At 42.8% G+C, this 19,800-nt stretch overlaps 1 protein-coding gene across 12 annotated transcripts in view; it reads right to left on the bottom strand.

Annotated features, from left to right (window-relative positions):
• PTPRF (protein tyrosine phosphatase receptor type F) overlaps window positions 1–19,800 on the bottom strand; it is a 479,704-nt gene that overhangs the window by 64,979 nt on the left and 394,925 nt on the right. For all 12 annotated transcript variants that reach the window (XM_081009323.1, XM_081009319.1, XM_081009325.1 and 9 more), the window contains 4 exons: window positions 6,657–6,926; window positions 4,793–5,374; window positions 4,271–4,404; window positions 3,434–3,578 (listed from right to left, as the gene is read on the bottom strand). In XM_081009323.1, the coding sequence (XP_080865449.1) occupies window positions 3,434–3,578; window positions 4,271–4,404; window positions 4,793–5,374; window positions 6,657–6,926 (1,131 nt within the window). The remainder of the gene's footprint in view (window positions 1–3,433; window positions 3,579–4,270; window positions 4,405–4,792; window positions 5,375–6,656; window positions 6,927–19,800) is intronic.

Raw genomic sequence — 19,800 nt, 5'->3', positions numbered from 1 at the left:
ACTACAAACAACACTGCTGAGGTGGACCTGAAAGGTAGAGAGTAAAGAAAGAAAGCCAGGCAATACAGGAAAGTAGACAAAGTGAATATAGGTATAACCCAAGAAGGATACACGGGGTATGAGAAGCAGACAAGAAGAGAGCCTAAATTAACTGGAAACAATCCTTTTACTAATGAATTTGGAGATTTTGGAGAACAGGCCTCACTTGACAAAGCTCTCAGCAACTAGAAGAAGAAGAACTATCAGCAAGCATAATAAATGGATCAAAACATGAGACACAGTGATTTCCCACATCTACTGATGGCTGGGTAAGAGTCACACCTGAACAGTGCCAATAATAAGCTGCAGCTTAACATCAGAGGACAAAATAAAACACAGCAACACAAGCAAAATACATGGGAAAAGTACATGAGAAAGAAATGCACACCAACATGCACGTGCACGCGCACACACACACCACACACACACACCACACATTTTGAACCATGACACACACAAATATTCTCAGAGGCAAAATGAACCCATTCACTATTCTCAGGTTATGCCCTCCCTGGAGATGTAAGGGCCTCTAAATCATGCTTATGAGAATGGCTACTTGTGTGATGAGCACTGGGTAACCTAATTTCAATGTTTCTATGTTTAGATGACTGATCTTCTCAACATGATATTATCCTCAAGTAAAATGCTAGGAGCGGCAGCACTTTCCCCAGAGATAACATATCAAAGGACATAGATCCTATGTGTGATTAGAGGAGCATCTTATTTGGGCTGTTCAACAATTAAGGTCAGGATTCCCCATATCTGCCTTTGCAAACTATTCTTCTAAAACAGAAAAAAATGGCTTCAAGTTTTCATTTGAGCCAGGGTGCAGCCTTGGATCCCAAGTTCTCAAAAATCATGCCCTGCCTGAGTTGCTTCCCTTGTTAGCTGCCTTTCCCTCAAACTCCACCCCACCGTTTTCATCTTGTCTGTTTCACTGAATGTGTTTACCTTGCTAGCACAAACCTTGAACTCCATTGGGGTTGGGTGGGGAAAACAACTTGAAAGGTAAAGCACTGTTGTCCTATACCACAGGGGTAACCAATGTGGTCTCCTCTGTATGTTGTGGACTACAACTCCGATAATCCCTGACCATTGGTCATGCTGGCTGGGGTTGATGTGAGTTTGGGCCCAAAGCATCTGAAAGGCATGGTGTTGGCTACTCCTACTCTATCCATTTCCCACTGCTAAGCTGTCCTTCCATGAGGAAGGGACTAATGGCTAACATGACACATGGGTGACTATGACTAGTGTAATATATAGTTTAGCCTGGAGTATATGCAGTTATATTCCTTCATAAAAGCTAAAGAACAGAACCTGGAACTAGGAGATATAGCCAGGGATGGAGCCAGAGCACCTATCTTTTTATAGTATGAAACATTGCCGAGGAGGATCAGTATCATAGGAGTTCTGTGTCAGAGAGATCTCCCTTGCTTCTGTCCCCAGAGACCATTTAGTATGCTACTGGGAAAACTTTAGAAATATAGCTTGGTAGTTTGCTAAATCAGCATATGGCCCTATGTTAAACTCAGATGCTTCACCACCTCCACATGCAATCTGTGATGGCAAAAAAGCAAGACTAGATGAGAAAAATGTTCAACAGAAATTGGTCTTGAGGCATGCAATCCCCTTAACTTTTCTATTGATTAGCAGAAACTTTGATTCTACGGGTTTCTCACAACACATCAGGTCTGCAAAAAAAGCTGCTTTCAGACATTGTTCAAGGAAAGGTAAGCTTTAGAATTCCTACTGATGGGCTCTTTAGAACAGGTTTCCCAGTGATCATGGCCAATTAATTCATGCTCCAAATGTTACATTTCATAGGGAAACGTGCTTTGGCACTACATGCCTTCACCCCTCACCTGGGAGGTGTGAAGAGAGGTTTCTTCCTTTACCTGTGGACTAGAATCCATGAATGGCTAAAATGGCACAACATCAGGATTAGCCTTCCTTTAATTGCTGGACTTTAAATTCTTTGCACAGACTCCTAACATGGCCCAGCTACACAGAGCTATGCATGAGTCACAGGTTGGAGATATCTGCATTACTATTTGCTTCTGATATTTGTCTGTTATGCCTTGTTAGTATGATGGCTGGGCAAGTGCCCAGTCATGGCCTATCAATACACATGCTCCATCAGTAGCTGCTAACAGAACAATTAATAGTCTCCACATTCAGTTTGTGCCCCCCAATGTAAAATATTTATGATGCCTCCCTCTGAATATTGTTTCATATATTTTTGTCCAATCGTCCTGGCACTAAGATCCCATTAGCTAAAGAGCAAGTTAAACAGGACTGTTGGAATTCTTATGATTGATGTGCTAATGAAAGAAGGAAAGGTCATTCCAATCATAAGTGGAGCAGTTCTTCCCCACCCTGATTCATCCCAGGCACTCTCTGGCTCCACACAGAGAGGGCGGCTGCTGCCTCCTCTACTGCTTGCCCCACACAGCCACTAAATCCTTGACAGATGGCACAAACAAAAATGTCTCACTTTCCCCCTTTAATGCTTTTTGCATAAAAGCAAGCCCCAAAATCGTTAGTGAAAACAAGCTTATCTCAGAGCTCTTTGATAGCTTTAATCTGCTTATGTGCAGCACTTTGAGCTGCCAATAAAGGTGCACTGGTCTCCTACTCCACCAGCACATGAGCTCAGAAGAGAATGAAAGTGATCCAGCTTGGGTCACCTCTTTATCTGGCCTTCTGACTTACTTCACTGTTTGCCTCAAGCCTTCAAAGCCTTGGAGCAAAACCCACGCAGCAGTCTTCTTCCTCCTTCCACTCCATAAAAGTCAAGCATCCACATGCACCACACACCTCACTCAGCACACATCCCCTTAAGAAGCTATTAATCATTCAATCTACTTGCAAAGATCCTGCCACCCCCTCAAGTTAATTCTTCCAGGCTTGCAAATGCCTGCAGTGTAGCAGTAATGCAATGTGTGCATCGCTCCTCTTGTACAGAGATGATTGTCTGGAAGGGGCAGGGAAAAGGCGAGCAATGGTGTCTCTGACTGGGGTATGAGGTACATGCACAGCAGGAAGGTGCATGCACGAGGTGCAGATATCAAACACCCACTACAACTGAATTGCATGGGGAAGAGGATGTGCCAGTAAACTCACAGAGATACAGGGAATAAATCTCATCAGCTTCTCCCACCTATTCCCTTTGCCCAGCATATCTGTGAGTCCACCTGTTGAAAGGGGAAAGCATGGACTGAAGGACAATGGGACAAGACTTACCCTGGGCAAATGGCCCCTGCATCAGAGCCACAGCTGGTCTGTCCTCTCCACATTTCTCTTGCTACTGGTTCCAACCTCTCCATTAACTCTCATACAAAAGTGCAATAAGATTTTGTCCCTCACTCACTCTCAACCAAACAGAGACACTTACTGGACTGTGCTGTTCGAGCTTCCAAAACTGGGGTATAGACCCCTAGGCCCAGCTCAGAGCGGGCTGCCAGCTGGAACTTGTAGAGTGTGTCCGGCTTGAGCCCTTCAAGTGCATATGATGAGGTCTGGTCAAAGTCCACCTTATGCTAGAAAAGGCAAGAGGCAAGTTTTTCTTTTACTCAGATTGGGGGGGAAGGGAGGGAATAACATAGCTATTGACACTTGAGTATTGGACTCTTGGCTGTGGATGCCTACCAGTACTGCATACTAGGAATCATGCAATAGAGCAATCTATGCTCATCCTATGTAACCCTGAAAGCCATTATTTAAAGGAGATGATTTCACTTCCCCACAGATGTTGTGCATTCTCATTACAGCCATAAGAAAAAAATCACTTTCATTTCCCAGACACTGCAAACTTTTGGCTAATGAAGTATGTGTTGACATAAGTGCGAGTAAGTTAGCATATAGAGAAGACAAGCTGTGATAGGTCTTCACTTCAGAGCTACCACCTAATGGTTCAAGGCCAGATAACTTCTGGGACCTGATCCAACTATTATGTGGCAATATAATCGCCAACAAAACTTACTGCTGCTCTTGCAGGAGCAGGAGCTCTTGCAGCTATCATAGGGAGGTGAAACTCTGGTATAGGTTCATAATCCAATGGGCTGTGGATTGCAGTATTCTCACAGATGAACAAATATCTAGTCATGCAAATGCCATTTTCCACAACAATCATACTGGGCCTAACTCTAACAGATATAAAAATAAGTGCCCCATACCCATAGGCTACTTTGGCATAGGTCTTTAACCACCAATGGGTCATGTTGTCCCTCACCTGGATCCCATCTGTCTCTTCCCAATACACCAACTCATACTTGGTGACACGTTCTTGAGGTGCTGGCTGCCAGGTCAGCATGATCCGTGTGTCAGACTCTGCCTCAGCTTGGAAATCAGCTGGCTGAGATGGAACTGGAAACCAATAAAACAAGAGTCAGTTGTGGGAGGGGACTCCAGAGCAGCTTTAGAAAATTTCAAGGTGCAAGCCCTATCATCAACGCACTTCAACAACAGCATTGTCATAAACACAATCTTAACACATTCTCCTAAGCTCCAGGTTCAAACAAAGACAACTATGTTCTTTCTCAAACTAGTGATTAACCAAAGTATCCACAACTATGCTTAAGTCAACTGTTAACTATGCTGGCAACAGAGTGCTGCTGGAACACCTATTTGAAAAGGACAAATTGCTTACCAAATCCCTAAAGTCTCTGGATCACACCTCAACCTCAGCTCAAAATATTAGCTCTTGGAAACAGTAGGACAGAGAAGGAATAGAGCTCACATAAAACATACATACCACCCTGTTGGGCCTTTATCTGGATGGCATCAGAAGGGGGTCCATCTCCTACTGAGGTGAAAGCCAAGACACGAATACTATAGGTGGCCCCATTTATCAAACTTCCTACAGTGGTGAGATGATGATCATCAGTGTTGTGTTTCTGCCACTTGCTGAGTGGTAGGTGGGGGTCAATGGTGTAGTACACTCGATAGCCACGGATCATCCCATTGGGCTCTTCAGGTTGTTCCCATTGGACCAGCATGGTGCTGGAACTCAGCATCCGTGCCTTCACTTTGAGGGGTGGGCTTGATGGAGCTTGCTCTCCTGTCCGTGCATCCACCAACTCACTAGGGGGACTCCTGCCAATGTTGTTTACAGCAATAATGCGGAACTCATATTCTGAGAAGGGGCTTAGGCCACCAATGCTATAGCGGGTGGTTGCCACACCATCTACTTCTCGGAAAGTGCCCTCTAATGACTTGGACTTATATTGGATGACATAGTAGGAGATAGGGTCAGCATTTCCTGAGTCCCAGGTGAGAGTCACACTGGTAGCTGTCGTCTCCGTTACTAATGGCTCCATTGGAGGTTTTGGAAGAGCTGAAAGCAAAAAGCACAATGTCAGTAATTTGATTAGTGCAAATGCTGTAATGTGCAGAGCTATAAAGGAGGCTTAGATGCTTGCTAACATTTCCCTTTAAAGGCAGAAATCATTTCATAGTCAAGAACGTACATTTTTATATTACACATTACCATATATTGCTTGAAGTGCTTCTTAATGGAAGAGTAAACACAGCAATCATGTTATTAGATGTGCTCAAAGCACTTGCTGGCAGCTGGCTAAATAAAGGTAATTTAAACAAGGAACCAAGTCAGGTTTTCTAAAGCAGAAAGGGTTATTCAGCTGAGGTACACTTTAGGAAGCCAGGTTCATGGCCTTTTTGGAAAGTATACCAGGGGCAAAAGTAGTTCCATGTCTACTGTTGCTGCAAGAGCAAGAATATGTGGACTGCAGGGACTTGTGGCAAGCATATTTTTGTGGTGGGATGTTAAGGAAGCCAATCCTGTTATGAAAGTTCCGAGCATTAACAAGAAAGCAGAACTACTCTAGCACATCAGCCATTTATCCAAAAAAGATAAATTTGTGATCAGTACTGTGTTCTACTATCTTGGGATCCTTCTATGTACTGGCTAGGCACAAGGAAAACATTTATGATCATGAAGAAAAGATTGAGAGACTCCCTGACTCCCATAATGATCACCCTCTGGAGCTGTATTAATGTAAATACTGAAATCACATTAGGTTATAGGATGTTTAGTAAGGTAACAGAACTGAAAGACAGGTGCTCCCACAAAGCTTTTTCAAGTGACCTGACAGAGATGTGCTGTCCTGGATGCTATTTCACACCATCCAGATACATGCACAAACCAAACAAATATTAGCTCTTGGGCAGGGCTCTTGAATTACAGTGGAGAGGCCTTATTATTTCTCCCTGAGACTTGCTCTATAATTCTGATGTTTGGCCATTCCATTTATGCACTGTAAGTAAACCTCTATTTTACAAGAAAACAAATGAGAAAACCCTGGGAGATAAATGTTGGGTAACAAAGACGGGGGGGGGGGGTTGGCACACGCGATGTGTCTTAAAAGTCTACACAAGTACAGCAGACTCCCTGCTACAGATGTTTGCCGTGAACATGTGAGAAGCTGGAAAGACCTGTGCAACAATGGGGACAGGGCTAATGGTGAGGCTCCACAGCATCTTTGTACTCAGGTTCCCCATTCACACCAATAATGACTGAGTAGGGCTTATGTCACAAGTGCACCCCATTCTGCTACCTGGTACCATGTAGAGGTAGATACCATGGAGCGGCTTCTTACCTTTGACAGTGATCTGAGCTGTTGCATGGATTACCCCCAGTGAGGACATGGCTTCGCAGGTGTAGTTGGCCGACTGCGTGATGTTGGTCAACTCTAAAACATTCCTGCCCATTGGCATGTCATCTTCTTTCGTCAGCTCCACATCTCCGACAATCCACTTCACGTAGGGCATTGGGGACCCCACTGCTACACATGTGAGATTCACGCTCCCTCCAGGCATCACCTCATGGTTACTTGGAGGGATTGAAAATCGAGGTGACACTCGCCGCACTGAAACAAGGAATAGACAACTAGTAGGGTCACAGCCTAGACCATTGATATTCACTTGCTGCATACCCAAGGGGTGGGGGAAGGATCAACATTTCTCCTAAGTAGTAGCAAATCAATCCAGAAAAGAAGAAAAGAAAAAAAGAATTCTGAACAAGAGCTGTTCACTGCTCTGCCAAATTTCATACCCAAGGTTCTCCCTTTGAGCCACTGGTGTTTTCGGCAGGAGCTCAACTATAGGACTGCCACCATTATTGTTCTCTCAACTAAGTTACATTACGGACACTAAAATCTCTCCTTGTTTCAAATGTACCCACTAATTAGAAAATATGTTCACTCCCTGTCCATAGGGTGTGCAGAACCTCTGCAAGGTGGAATAAGCTACTACTGGTTGGTTTCACAGCAAAGCAAACTGCAGGACAAACCTATCTTGCAGGGGCAGCTACAGGGTTTTATTTTTAAATTACTGCATGCATTACTGCTAGCTAAAACAGTGTTCCTGTGCAAGATTCAGCAGTGAGCCTGGGGCACCTCACAGCCGGATCAGAACACCTTGTTGGGTAGGAGCTTCATCCTAATAGACAGGAGATCAGATCCAAGTGACAGCAGAGGGCCTGGGTGACAGGGTCCTCTCTCCCATTGGGAATGTGCTCCAGGAGAAAGAACACTCCTTATTTCATCACACAGCATCTATTCATATAAAAGTCTCACTTGGGTATTTTGTAGACAAACCATTAGATCGGCTAAAGTGCCCCAGCTGTTTGCTGTACACACATCAGTCAGGGAAATGACACTGAGAAATGAGGACCCTTCTTTAAGGCCAGTGTTAAGGGCCAATTTAAGGAGGGATAGAGGAACACAACTGAACATAGTAAATCTTTGTCTCCTCTGGGCAAACTCATTTCAAATACATACAATAAAATAAAAAATTAAAAGTGTGGGAGGGAGGGTGCAATGTGTCTCTTCTGGGAAGCCTGCTTTTCTGGAATGGAGATGTCACTACACATTTAATATCACAGCCTCTCCAGTCCACAGAGTCAGGGCTGGCAGAGTAGTGAAGAGCTGCAATGCAGAGGGACAGGGTTAGCTGGAAAGCAGTGGGGTGGACTATTTGTTAGCAAGATGGGAGAGACCTGCTCAGGGGCTAAAGCCCACTGGGACTGCCTCATGCTGGGCCTCCTCCTGCGTCATCTCCAGCACCACAAAATCTCGTTAGAAAAGGGGCAGCTGCTGACAGACAGGCTGACAAGACTCGGCTCAGCCTGACACTTCCCCTAATCAAATTTCGCTTGAGCTCTCTTTGATGATTCATTCCCAAACCAGCAGACTCACAGAAATAGACTGAACACAGAAGCCCCCACATTAGAATGTACAACAGAGTGAGGGTTTGGGGATAAATTAGACAATGCTGTCAACAGTGACAAAGCAGAGCTCATCAGCTCCTCACCAGCTTTTTTAAAGGGGCCCTCCCATAATGATAATGTGCATGTTATCAAATGTCTAAATCTATAATCTAGTGGGTTGTTCCTTTTAATCAATTGTTCAATCTCAGGTCAATAATTGTGTGCATGGTCACCAGTGAAAGGCTTGCTCCCTGCCTGACAGGGGAGTGCACCCCCAAACAAGACAGAAATTAAAGCAAATCAGGGCTCTAACAGAGTTATGAGAATACCCTGGTATTTAATGGACATGGCAATGGATCAACATGATGGGGTGGTTGTCCAACGCAGCCTGGTTCTGATCGGCAAGAGGCAGGACTCGTTCTCCCCCCCACAATGAACATGGTATTGAGCCAGTACATGAAGAGGTTTGTTCATTTGTTGTGTTTTATTCCAGGGACCAACCAACTTCCCACCCGCTCACCAACCAAACTGGTCTCAAAGAAAAGCAAGCTTGAGTAGTAACACAACAGGCTCGTGCACGGCAATAATTAATTGACTTGACATGCGCCAGACAGGAAAAAGGCCAGGTATGGGAAAGAAGCTGCTACATAAAATCTTGACAAAAAACAAGAGTGGGAGGGTTGAAATGCACAAATAGGCAAGCACAGGAATGAGATCGGAAGGAATTCATGCAGAAGGGGTGAAAGAATTCAGTAGCATGCAGAAACCACCTCTGCCATCCACTCCAGTGAGAACCAAGCAAGATAGCTCCTACAACTACCTCCGATTACCTAAGCCACCTTCAGATGCATGCATGAGCAGTGGTTAGAATTAGAGTGAATCTCCACCAGAACAGCATTCCCTGACATATCTCTCAGACATCAGTCCCCAGCTGTCTCCTTTGTGGCCGTAAAAAGACCTGTCAAGACCATGCTTGGGAAGAAAGAACATGGCTTGTGAATCTGCCGATAAGCGCTTTAGTTCATTCAGCAAAGAGCTATCGAGAAAACCTCTCGCCCTTTTTGAAAGCTGCTGTTTACTATTCTAGCGGCAGGGGAAGAGAAAAGGTTACTCGACAATGTATCAGAGAGGGGTCTCTTCTAGCCTAACCACAGGATGAATGGCAATGAAAATCTCTCCCCCCCTCCAATCCCCACACAAAACCAAGCCGATTTAAAGAAAGGCTGTAGGCAAGCCCCTTCCCCAGGGGTAGGTTACTCAAAAAGAGGATCGGAAATCAGAGCACTTCTGATTCCACAAGACGACTCAGCCAAATGTCACTCTTATGACTGAGCAGAGATATGCATCTCCCTAAGGCCAACACAGACACTAAGCTGATGAACCTTTTCTTTCCTATTGGTATGTTGATGCAGCAACAGTTCGAGATTGGTTACAGGGCACAAAGGTGCAAAAGTGAGGCTGCTGCCTTAGTTCTTCACTCAGTTTCCACTGTTTCATTTCCAAAAAAAGCTTGCCTTCTTCCTGCCCTAGGTTGCCCTATTAATGACCTAGCCTCAACAAATTGTCCTCCAGCCACAATACGTTGCCTAAGTACTGCACTGTGCAAGCAGAATAGATTGTTTCTGTTGGTCAGAAGGGGTGGTGGCAGGAACAGCTCCCACGCTAAGGCTGTGAAGACTCCGACAGTATCCAGTGTTTGTTGCCCTTATGCTGGGCCTGCCTCTGTAGCATCACTTTGGTGGTTTCTCTCTTCCAGTCTGGTTGCAAATACTCTTCAGATGTGCTGCAAATCAAACTGTAGTTCTCATTATGTAGAGGGGAAGAACAAAGGCAAGGTGATCAATGGAGGCTCAGTTGTGTGCCTTACTAGCGAGTGGGAGGCAACCTCCCTTCTATCTAGTCTTTCTTTGGCTATTAAACTACACACTGAGATCTTAAAATGTCAATAAAACAGGAACAGATGGACTTAAAGATGCTACTGTCAATCCAGGCTGGATTATAATCTAGAAAGAATGCCTGGGAAGGTTAGAAAGGAGGTGGATTCCAACCTAGCAGCAGTATAGCATTCCTGGGTAATTGGCAGCTTCTTTGTGGGCAGAGTCCAGTGGGATGTGAAGCACAGCTGTCAATCAGCATTAGAACATTCTGGCAGAGCAGAACTAGTGAAGGTTGCTTACACAGCATCCCCAAGCATGCATATGGTTCTAGCTTCCACTAGGCTCCAATCTTTCTCCTGCCTCTGGCATGACAATCAATAATTAAGGCAGATCCATTCCCACCAATTGCAGGAATCTGCAGAAATCCTCTTCCAATTTACAAAGCAAATCACAAGGACCAAACGAGAGTGGATGCCTTCCAAATATTTCCAGTATCATTCACACTATCATGACTTTTTTTCTCAGTAGAATTTGTCAGAGTTTTTTTGTTTTGTTTTCTGTAAACTCCTTTTAGATAAAGCAGAAGTGAGCAACTTGGTGATTTTGGAAGAAACCACATGGGGAAAACTATTGTAAAGGTCTATGGGTAATGGTGTTCAAGGTTTATTTCAGCAGACTATCGAACATGAAATTCACTGTTATTCATCCCAGAGCATGGCATCCTATATGACTCACAAAAGAGGAAAACCCCCCAGGCTTCCCTACGGAATGGAGCATGCAGGGCAATCATTTGGCAGTCAAGGTGGAAAGTAAGTGACATATTCTGAGCCATCTCACAGCAGTGGAGGTGATAAGAACACACCAGTAGAGACCAGCTCCACATTCTGGAAGGTGGGGAGGGGAGACGCAGGCAATACCACAAAGGGAGGTGGAGAAGTGTTAATAATTTAGCATGCATTAGCGTGCACCTTCCTTGCATCTAGAATAAATGTGCATGGATCAATCAACCTGCTTAGCTCAGATTAGAGCAGCTGCTTCTCAGATTTCATAAAAACACTGAGGTAATCTCACTAAAAGTCCTCCTCCCATCACTTTTCTACTTCCATCATGGGAAACTCCAGGCACTAAGCAATTGCTAAAAGCTGGGCAGTTTTAACAACTATTAATTGATTACTGCAGCAGAGCTAAGAGAAGGCCACTGGAAAATAATAACAGAAGGAGTGCTAGAGTCACACTAAAAGTGAAAGGCACCAGCCAGCCAAAATTAATTTACAGTAAAAGATGAATTCCTGTTGTTGTGGTTGTTGTTGTTAGCACTTTTGGACAGTAGGATCAATGGTGTGTTATTTTTAAAAATTCCTTAATAAGCAATTTGCTTTTGTCACTCGCAAAGCTTCAACTCTTTTCATAGTCTGACTTTAAAATCTCATACACAAACCCCACTTCATCTTCTGCAAGTATTGCATCGGACCATGACGTGCTTAGGGATTTTAATCTTTGTCAAAAGTTGTTTCCAGATTCTAGAGTATTAATTAAAGTTCAACATTGTGAGTCTTGATTTAGCTTTTAGCACTCTTAGTTGTAACAAAATGCCAGAACCATCCAGAAACAAAGGCAAGGTAGCAACCATCATTGCAATATAATTTTGACTTTCGCAAAACATTTTATTCAATATATCTTAATTTTGAGCGGGAGACTATGCAAATTGATCCCCTCCTTCAGGTAGCGAAACTGCTTTAATAAGCTGTTCATGCCAAAGACAACTGCCTCCTCTCTCAATTCTTCCATAATATAAATCTCATTTTCCTGACACCTGCACAAGTTTGCTACCTGGGTCAGCTTACATGTATGGTTTTGTTTCTGGCTTTGTGGGAACGCTGGGGTAAAAGCAATGCTGTTGGGAAACTGAACAATCCTTCCTCCTGTATTGTCCAGTGTCCACGGCTCCATCTTACTCTGCTTTATCACAACTGCTTCTGGAAGGTGGGCAAACTGGAAAAATTATCAGATCTGAATAACCCCTCCACCCCTTCTCATACTTGTCATTACTGTTTTAAACAATATCTCCTGATGGAAAGGTAGTTCCTAGGGCCTCACAATCTATTGACAGAATCACCAGCAGGAGGGAGAAGACTGGAAGGGAAAAAAAGATGCATTTAGAGTCTAAACTCCTGTTCAAACAATGCCTCACTATTTATGTACCCAATACATCCCTGAGTGCTGACATTTTATAGACAATTTCCAAAACAGGGCCTAGCCATTTTTGGATTATATTTCAGCTATAACTTTTAGAGCTAATTATTTGCGCTGACAACCCCATATAAAAGAGGATCTATCATTACAGCAGAGCAATGCCAAAGACCTATCACGGTTCGGCCTGGTGACACGCTAATAGCAAAGCAAGGGAGAGGCAGACTCTGCAGCTCTGGAATTTGCATTCATTCACTTCTGAAAATAACACAGCATTAAGGGGGGGGGGGAGAAAAGAGCTGCTATATCAAGATAAAACAACTCCTTAATAAATAACCTGGTAGCAATCGTAGAGCAATAACTAAATGCATGGGTGAACAGTACACAGTTGTAAGTAAAGCTGGGGGGGGACGACAAAAACTAAGATGTAATTATCAGTGCCAAACAAATTATAAGGCTTGGAACATCCCACTGGAATATTTAGCATCTAACATATCTCTCCCCATTAAATGTTTGAGCTTTGGGACATTTCTCGTGGGCTGGGACCAAGCAACATCCTGGTCAAGGGCTGTTCCACATATGCCTTTTTCTCACAAGGGTGTTGGGAAACATGTACATCTGGGAATATAGTGTGAAAATAGTGCCTGTTTTCCACAGGCTAGTGGCTGTGGCTTTGAAACAAGAAAGAAAGAAAGACAACTGAAAAGCTGTTTGCTAGATGAAGTATTCTGATAGATTTTTAAATAGCTTTATGGAAGCTTAACTGGATGGAATGGAAACCTAAAGGAATTAGAAATTTTATTTATAGATGCAGAATATGATATATGTTAATGAAACTGGAACAAAAAGTTGGATTTAAAATGAATTCTGAGCATATAAATTGAGATATGCTGAATTATAGAGAAGTGTGTACATAACACTTGTGAATAACATTAATGATGTTTATATATGGTTTGCAAAGTGTAACTAATAATAAAAATAAAACACACCCATTTGTGCACTGGAGAAAATGGAAGTCACACTTATGATTTTAATATGTGAAGGTGTAAGCATAATGCATGAAACAGCCCTAAGCGTATATCTGTCAATCAAGGCTACTTTTGCTATTGATATATGCTGGTGGTTCCACTGGAAGAAGGGATTTAATTTTTTCAGGTTACTTGACCTTAGACATGAAAGTGCCAGGCAAACAGAATCTGTGCAGCTTCAGATTGTTTCACTATCTCTCAGCTTCAATTCCTGCCAGGATCACATGCAATGTTGCCCTAAACAAGCTTTGGTTTATGTCTGAAAACAATAAAACTTTCTCCCCTTGTTAAAGGGAGCATATTCAGAGAACTAAAATGAAAACAAAAGCAACAGCTCTGGGACAACTGCAATGACAGCTCATTAAACAAGTTCTAATTCTAATTCTAATTCTAATGAAGTTCACTTCGTGCGGCTGTGTAGCAGATTGAGGAGTCTTGGTTTAAGGGAATGTCCAAATAGCAGTGTCTCAGGCTTCATGTATTTTAGTGCTATTGTGCTAAACAAGAAGCACAAACAACAGAAGAGTAACTTGGAAAAGTAGGTGCTTTTTGATTCCCTCCCCCTCTTTCTTTTTTCTTTTCCTTTCTCCTCCTGCAATGAGGCTACATTTTAATATTTAATATTTTAATGTTGTATTTTAATTTTGTTTTTAAGTTGTATTCATTCAACTTGTTTTTATTATTGCTTGTTAGCCGCCCTGAGCCCAGCCTTGGCTGGGGAGGGCAGGGTATAAATAAAAATTATTATTATTATTATTATTATTATTATTATTAAAGTACAGACTCCAACCATAAGTCCTGGCATGCAGAATAGGGTAGTCACTGTCCTATGATCATTACAGGTACACAGGAAAAAGTGTGGGAACATAAGGGATGCAATAGCATGTGGACTGAAGGATGAACATTATCCCCCTTCAGAACTAATGCATAGACATTTCCTAACTCTCAATATCCACCATTCTCTATTAATTGTTCATTTTAGGGCCTATAAAGTTATGGATTCTGTTTCTTTCATCAAAGGAATACTACCTTGGGTCAGAGAAAGTTGTTGATATATCAATGGGAATTGCTTCAGGTTATGGCACTGCTAAGTCCAGGCAACATCCTCCCTTAATTTCAATACTCAGCACCATTTTGAAAATACCTGACTTAGAACAGAAGTTGAACTTCAATGGAAATATTGGAGTAGCTTAAGCCACCTGCTAATTTTGATGTCTACCAATCACCTTTTGTCTAATATCTTGGTGCAACACAGCACTGTCAATAAGAGAAAGGCAGGTAAGATAACGGCACACCTTCCTTTCTCTAGTACAGTTGTTGCCCTTGCTGAGTGAGTCCTTGTCCAGGGAAGAATGAAGTTCCTGGGTTTCAGGTATACAGGTATCAATCTTATAAACAAAAATGATCCAGCATGAAAAAACTCTGCTTTTTCAATTACATCAGTGGTGCTTTGCATGTATCATAAACACAGCATCTCAAACGCAAGTGTGATGTGGAATGAATTCAATGTGTTAAAAAGGCAGTTATGGTGCCTCTATCAGTTGCTCCTTCCTCTTCCTACTCTATAGCAAGCAGCTTACACTGTGAGCGAGCGGTGTCCACCCTGACCAAAACTTCAAATCAGTACTTTGCATTCCTCAACAAAAAGGAAAGGTCACACAGGAGTCTAACAAAGTAACAGATTAAGGCAAAACCCACTCTGCTGCCTACTCTCTATGTACATGCACCCCATTCCCATCTCAAAACACGAAAATCTTTGGGATGGACTGCATGCAGATAAGGGTCTGTGCATTTTAAACATCAAGCGACAAAAGGCATGCAAGCAGTGTGGTCAATGCTGTCAGCAAGGACATAGCAATTAGGAAGCAGATTCAGGCCTGCTATGGCAGTGCCTGGCAGAGAGCCAGGGGCCATCAGACCCTCCCCTTGCAGGGCTGGCTCTCCATCCCCTACTGGAAAAGTCTCATCAGAGGTGGCATACTGTAGATGGATAAGAAGTGAAAAGGACCAACCTTCTCGCGGATCTGAGAGATGAAAGTTTGTTTTGTTTGATGACATTGTGCGATGAAGATGAGAAGGGAATAAAAAAAGACAAGGAAAAACACAGAGAGTAAAAACAGGCCAAGCTGCATGTGTCTGCACAGCACTGAAACAACAAGACATGATGGTAGAGACCGGCCAGGACTACCCACTGTGCAACTGTGCACGCACACACACAAACAAACATTCCTGCCACAGAACACTGGATTCAGCTTCTCTTCCTCGTCCAGATGCACACAACCAGACCATCAGTATATAGGAGCACATGTCCCAGGAACACCAAGAGCCAAGTTGATTTTGGTAGGCTGCCCCCACTTCTGGCCAAGTACAGGCAAGAACAAGTGTGCACACACTCATGGACATACCCACCACATTTCAGACACCACAGGATTTTCAGTCAAGTGCCAAGCTCCGTCCCAACTGTACAGACAGTAGCGGAGGCACTTTAACCCCCACCTGCCTCTCTCACACAGCTCAGTATCTGCACACACGCCCCATCACTCCTCAACACAGAGGAAGCAGTCCTGGTGAACAATGGGGATTCTTTAAGCATGAAGAGCCTCTTTCTCCCTCTTTCCAAACAGAGCTAAAAGCAGCAGAGAAACGTTAGTGCAGTATGAACCAGTTGCTGTGTCAGGACCCCTGATGCACTGAACTGGGAAAGAAAGGAGGGCAAGAAGTCAAAGCAACGATCACCCCAAATCAGCAGGGCAATGCAGTACATTCCTGTTTTTGTTCCTGCAGGAGAGATAGTAAGAGGTTAGTTGTGTTTCCCTGAAGGGCATGGAAAACCTCGTTTCCTTTGCAGGAATGACCTTATAGCAGCTAATATCTGTGGTGAATCGCCTGAAATTGAACCCTTGCTGAGAGAATGCAGAGACTGTTCTGGTGGTTAGAAACTGCTTATGAGTCACATTTTAAGGGTGGGAAAAGGCACGGCGGGTGTGGGGGGAGGACACTGCCTGTCAGCAGAACACACTCTCAATTAAAACCCTTAATGGGAAAGATATACACTGTATGGTTGGTTCCATCAGTAATTCATTTGCAAGGATGAGAGAGGATGGGATTTCAGCTAGTTTTCATGATGTGCAGCCACCTACCTGCTCCTTAAACAGACTGCACCAAGAAGTACCATGGAAGCTAAGATACTACTCCACAGTGCATATTCTCAGCACTGATACACAATAGATGTGGGGGAGGAAGGGGAAAGGAAGCACTGTACTCCTCTCTTTGCATAGAATCGAAGAGTATGTGCTCACTTGCTCAAGGACCAGAATGAAGTGTGTTGCAGTAGCCATTAAGTACAGAAAGTGGAAATATAGTTTTAGTTCTGCATACTCCTTTGTCACCACCCAGGAGTGAATGGAAAAAGTACTTTGTCTTTTCTGAGTGTGACAGGAGGATTGTACCACATTTGTAGTTCCACAGTTGTTTCAGGGGATGATGGGAAGATGGCAAAGGTTCCGCCTTTGGATATGTAGTCAAATGATTGTTCATAAGATTCTATTATTTGAACCTAATCTGTTGTATGAAGAGATTAGAATCCCAACTATATAACCTTCCTATTAAAAAAGGTTCAAATCTTTGGGACTTCAGCAATTTGGGTGGGTCTGAATTTTGACTCAGTTCCCCAGTGCAGACCTACATTTCTCAGTGAGGTGAGCAGACCTGTGTCTGGGGCTGTACTGCTTCAGAGTACAGATAGGAGGATTACATAAAGATTCGCCAATATGGAGCCAAAATATTAATAATAATTCCTGTACGTTAGTAAATTAGTATTCTCTGAGAGAAGGCTAGGCTAGAATCTTTTCCTTTGACATTTAGTTTTCTATGTGGAAGTGATTTTTTACAGGAAAGAGAGCACTGAATCATGTGAACCCCACTAGCGGTCTGAAATGTATCAGCCCAGATACAGTTTTACTACCCCAGTGAAAAGTAGTTGCATAGAGGCAACTACTTTGCAAAATTACCAGCATTCCACAAAAAAGGAACTAACACTGAGGTAGGCAATATGAAAAGAAGACTGTGCTATCTGAGGTGCACAGCAATGCTATACAACTCATCAGTACAAAGCCCAGGCCAGGCAAGCTGTAATGGTTGCCCACATGTGTTTGTACTTTAGATTACAGTAAGCAAGGTTCACTTATGAAGCACACTAATACAAACAGATAACTTTCTAGCCCGTCAGTCAAGAATGATCTTGGGGCCTGTAATTTGTTACTAATTGCTGGATTATCTCTTAATCACTTCTTATACTAATGGATTATAGGAAATGAACATCTGCAGCTGAGTCTGCTCTGGAAAGACCCTGGATGGAAGCAGCTACACCTCATCTCATGTTGAAATTGTGCCTGCTTTATCAGTAAATATGCCAACACCTAGTGAATTGGAATGCTCACTTTCTCACCAGAGCCCTTCTCTTCATCCCTTATCTCTGGCACAGCAGGAAGCAAGTCCTCCTGCTCTTTTCAGAACACTGGGACTTAAAGGCATGACAGTAAGAAGTGCAGTAGTTTACATCTTCCATGGAAAGAGCAATATATGCAAAATATAACTGACACCACAACCTCAAGTTCTGCTATCACCTACAGGAGCCAAGAAAGGCCTTAAGTGTTCCATGTTTCATGGGCCCCATCTGTCAGTAGTCTGACAGCAACTGCTAGTCTCACTTGATGAGGAGCAACAGCATCAAAATAACAAATGTGATATTGGACAAGCAATCAGAAGGCACAATGCTGTTCCCAGTATTCCACAGAGAAAAAGAAAGTAAATGAAGAGGTTGAGAAACTCCTACTAACCCTGATTACTTTGATAAGGTCAGAGAAGCTCCCAGTAACCCTGATCACTTTGATAATTTATGTATAAGCCTCATAGCACATTCTCCTATCCTCTGCAGAAGAACCAATGTGGTAACAGTTAGGGTGATTACTTGCACAATAACCCCCACCCCAAACAAGAAAATCCATCAACCCAAAAGAGGACAAAAGAGGGCACTGGTTTGCCTAAAAATTGTATATGCCAATTTGTAGGTATAGATGCCCATTTAGAAACAGCTGTTATAATTTAACTAACAATACAATGCATTTCATCATACTGGAGAAGTCAGTGACAAAGAAACTGGTGTGCTTGCTTAATATTTATTTTTAAGAACTCCTATTTAAAATATTTACATGCCAATTCTTACCAGCTAGTTGTGCATAGAATTGTAGCCTTATTCTTATTCTTATTACTATTATTATCCAGTTACACTTCTAACCTCTTTTTCCAGAAAAAGGGCAAGACATGCCTTATCACAGTGTAAAGTTGGTGTTTTTAAAATCATAGCACCTTTCTGTATAAGGCTTATGAGATTAACATTTTTTAAAAAGTTGCAATGTGATCAGCTTTTCGTACAGAAAGGTAGTAACAGTTCCATCTATTTACTCAGAAGCAACTCCCACTGAATTCAGTGGGTCTTGCTTCCATGTAAATAAGTGGGTACAGGATTGCAGCCTAACCAATCTCTGGTTTTGTGGGTCAACATTTTACTTTAATAGTTGATTCAATTAGCAATTTTATTGTTCATTAAAAAAAATTCTTCAGAATGGCATTACTAACTGGGCTGACCTAATCTGGATGACACAGTGATGGGTAACTCTTAGCTGATGCTCAATTTATTTTGGTTTTACAGCACTCAAGAACTCTTAAGCGATGGAAGGATATGTGGCTCAGAGAGCAAACTTTTTTATGTGCAGGAGGAATATAACTAAACCAAATTATCCACCCTGGAGTTTGTATCCACTGAAGCTGGTTGGGGAAAAACTGATGGAAAATGCAGAAGAGGCCAAGTGACAACCATTTCAACTTATAAGGTTGCTAGGAGAGAGAAAAAAACATTTTGGTAGGATGCCGCAAGAGCTAATCCAACCATCTGAGATCCACAAGCCACATTCAGCCTATGTACAGCTACTCAGACCATCCCCTGCATGCTATATTTTACTCATGGAAAGAATTATCTCCTTTTCCCACTGACTGTTTTCCTCCCATGTACACAAGATTAGTTGATGTAGGGAAGTGGTTAAAGGTGTGGTCTAAGAAAGAGGAAGTACCCAGTTCAAAGAGCTCAGCTATGATTTGCTCCCAACAAGCAGGTCTCTCTCAGTTTCACCTCCTAATTTGCAGTATGTGGATACTGATAGTGGTCTATTTTACAGAGTGTAAGGATTATTGAGAGGAGTTATGAAAATGATATGAGCACTAAGGAAAAGTGTTCGGTTCTTATACATGCAGGTTATATTATACAAACAGAAAACTATATGGGATTGGAGGCGCCAGCTACACAGATTATTGTGGCTTGCCATTTACTCTTCTCAGAGCTACACAGAGACCAGACCACACACTGTAGGATGCTTCTAACTCT

The sequence above is a fragment of the Podarcis pityusensis genome (assembly GCF_964106645.2).
Source record: "Podarcis pityusensis genome assembly, chromosome: 6".
NCBI lineage: Eukaryota > Metazoa > Chordata > Lepidosauria > Squamata > Lacertidae > Podarcis > Podarcis pityusensis.
Note: the sequence above shows the minus strand (reverse complement) of the source record. Positions and strands in the feature narration are given on the sequence as shown.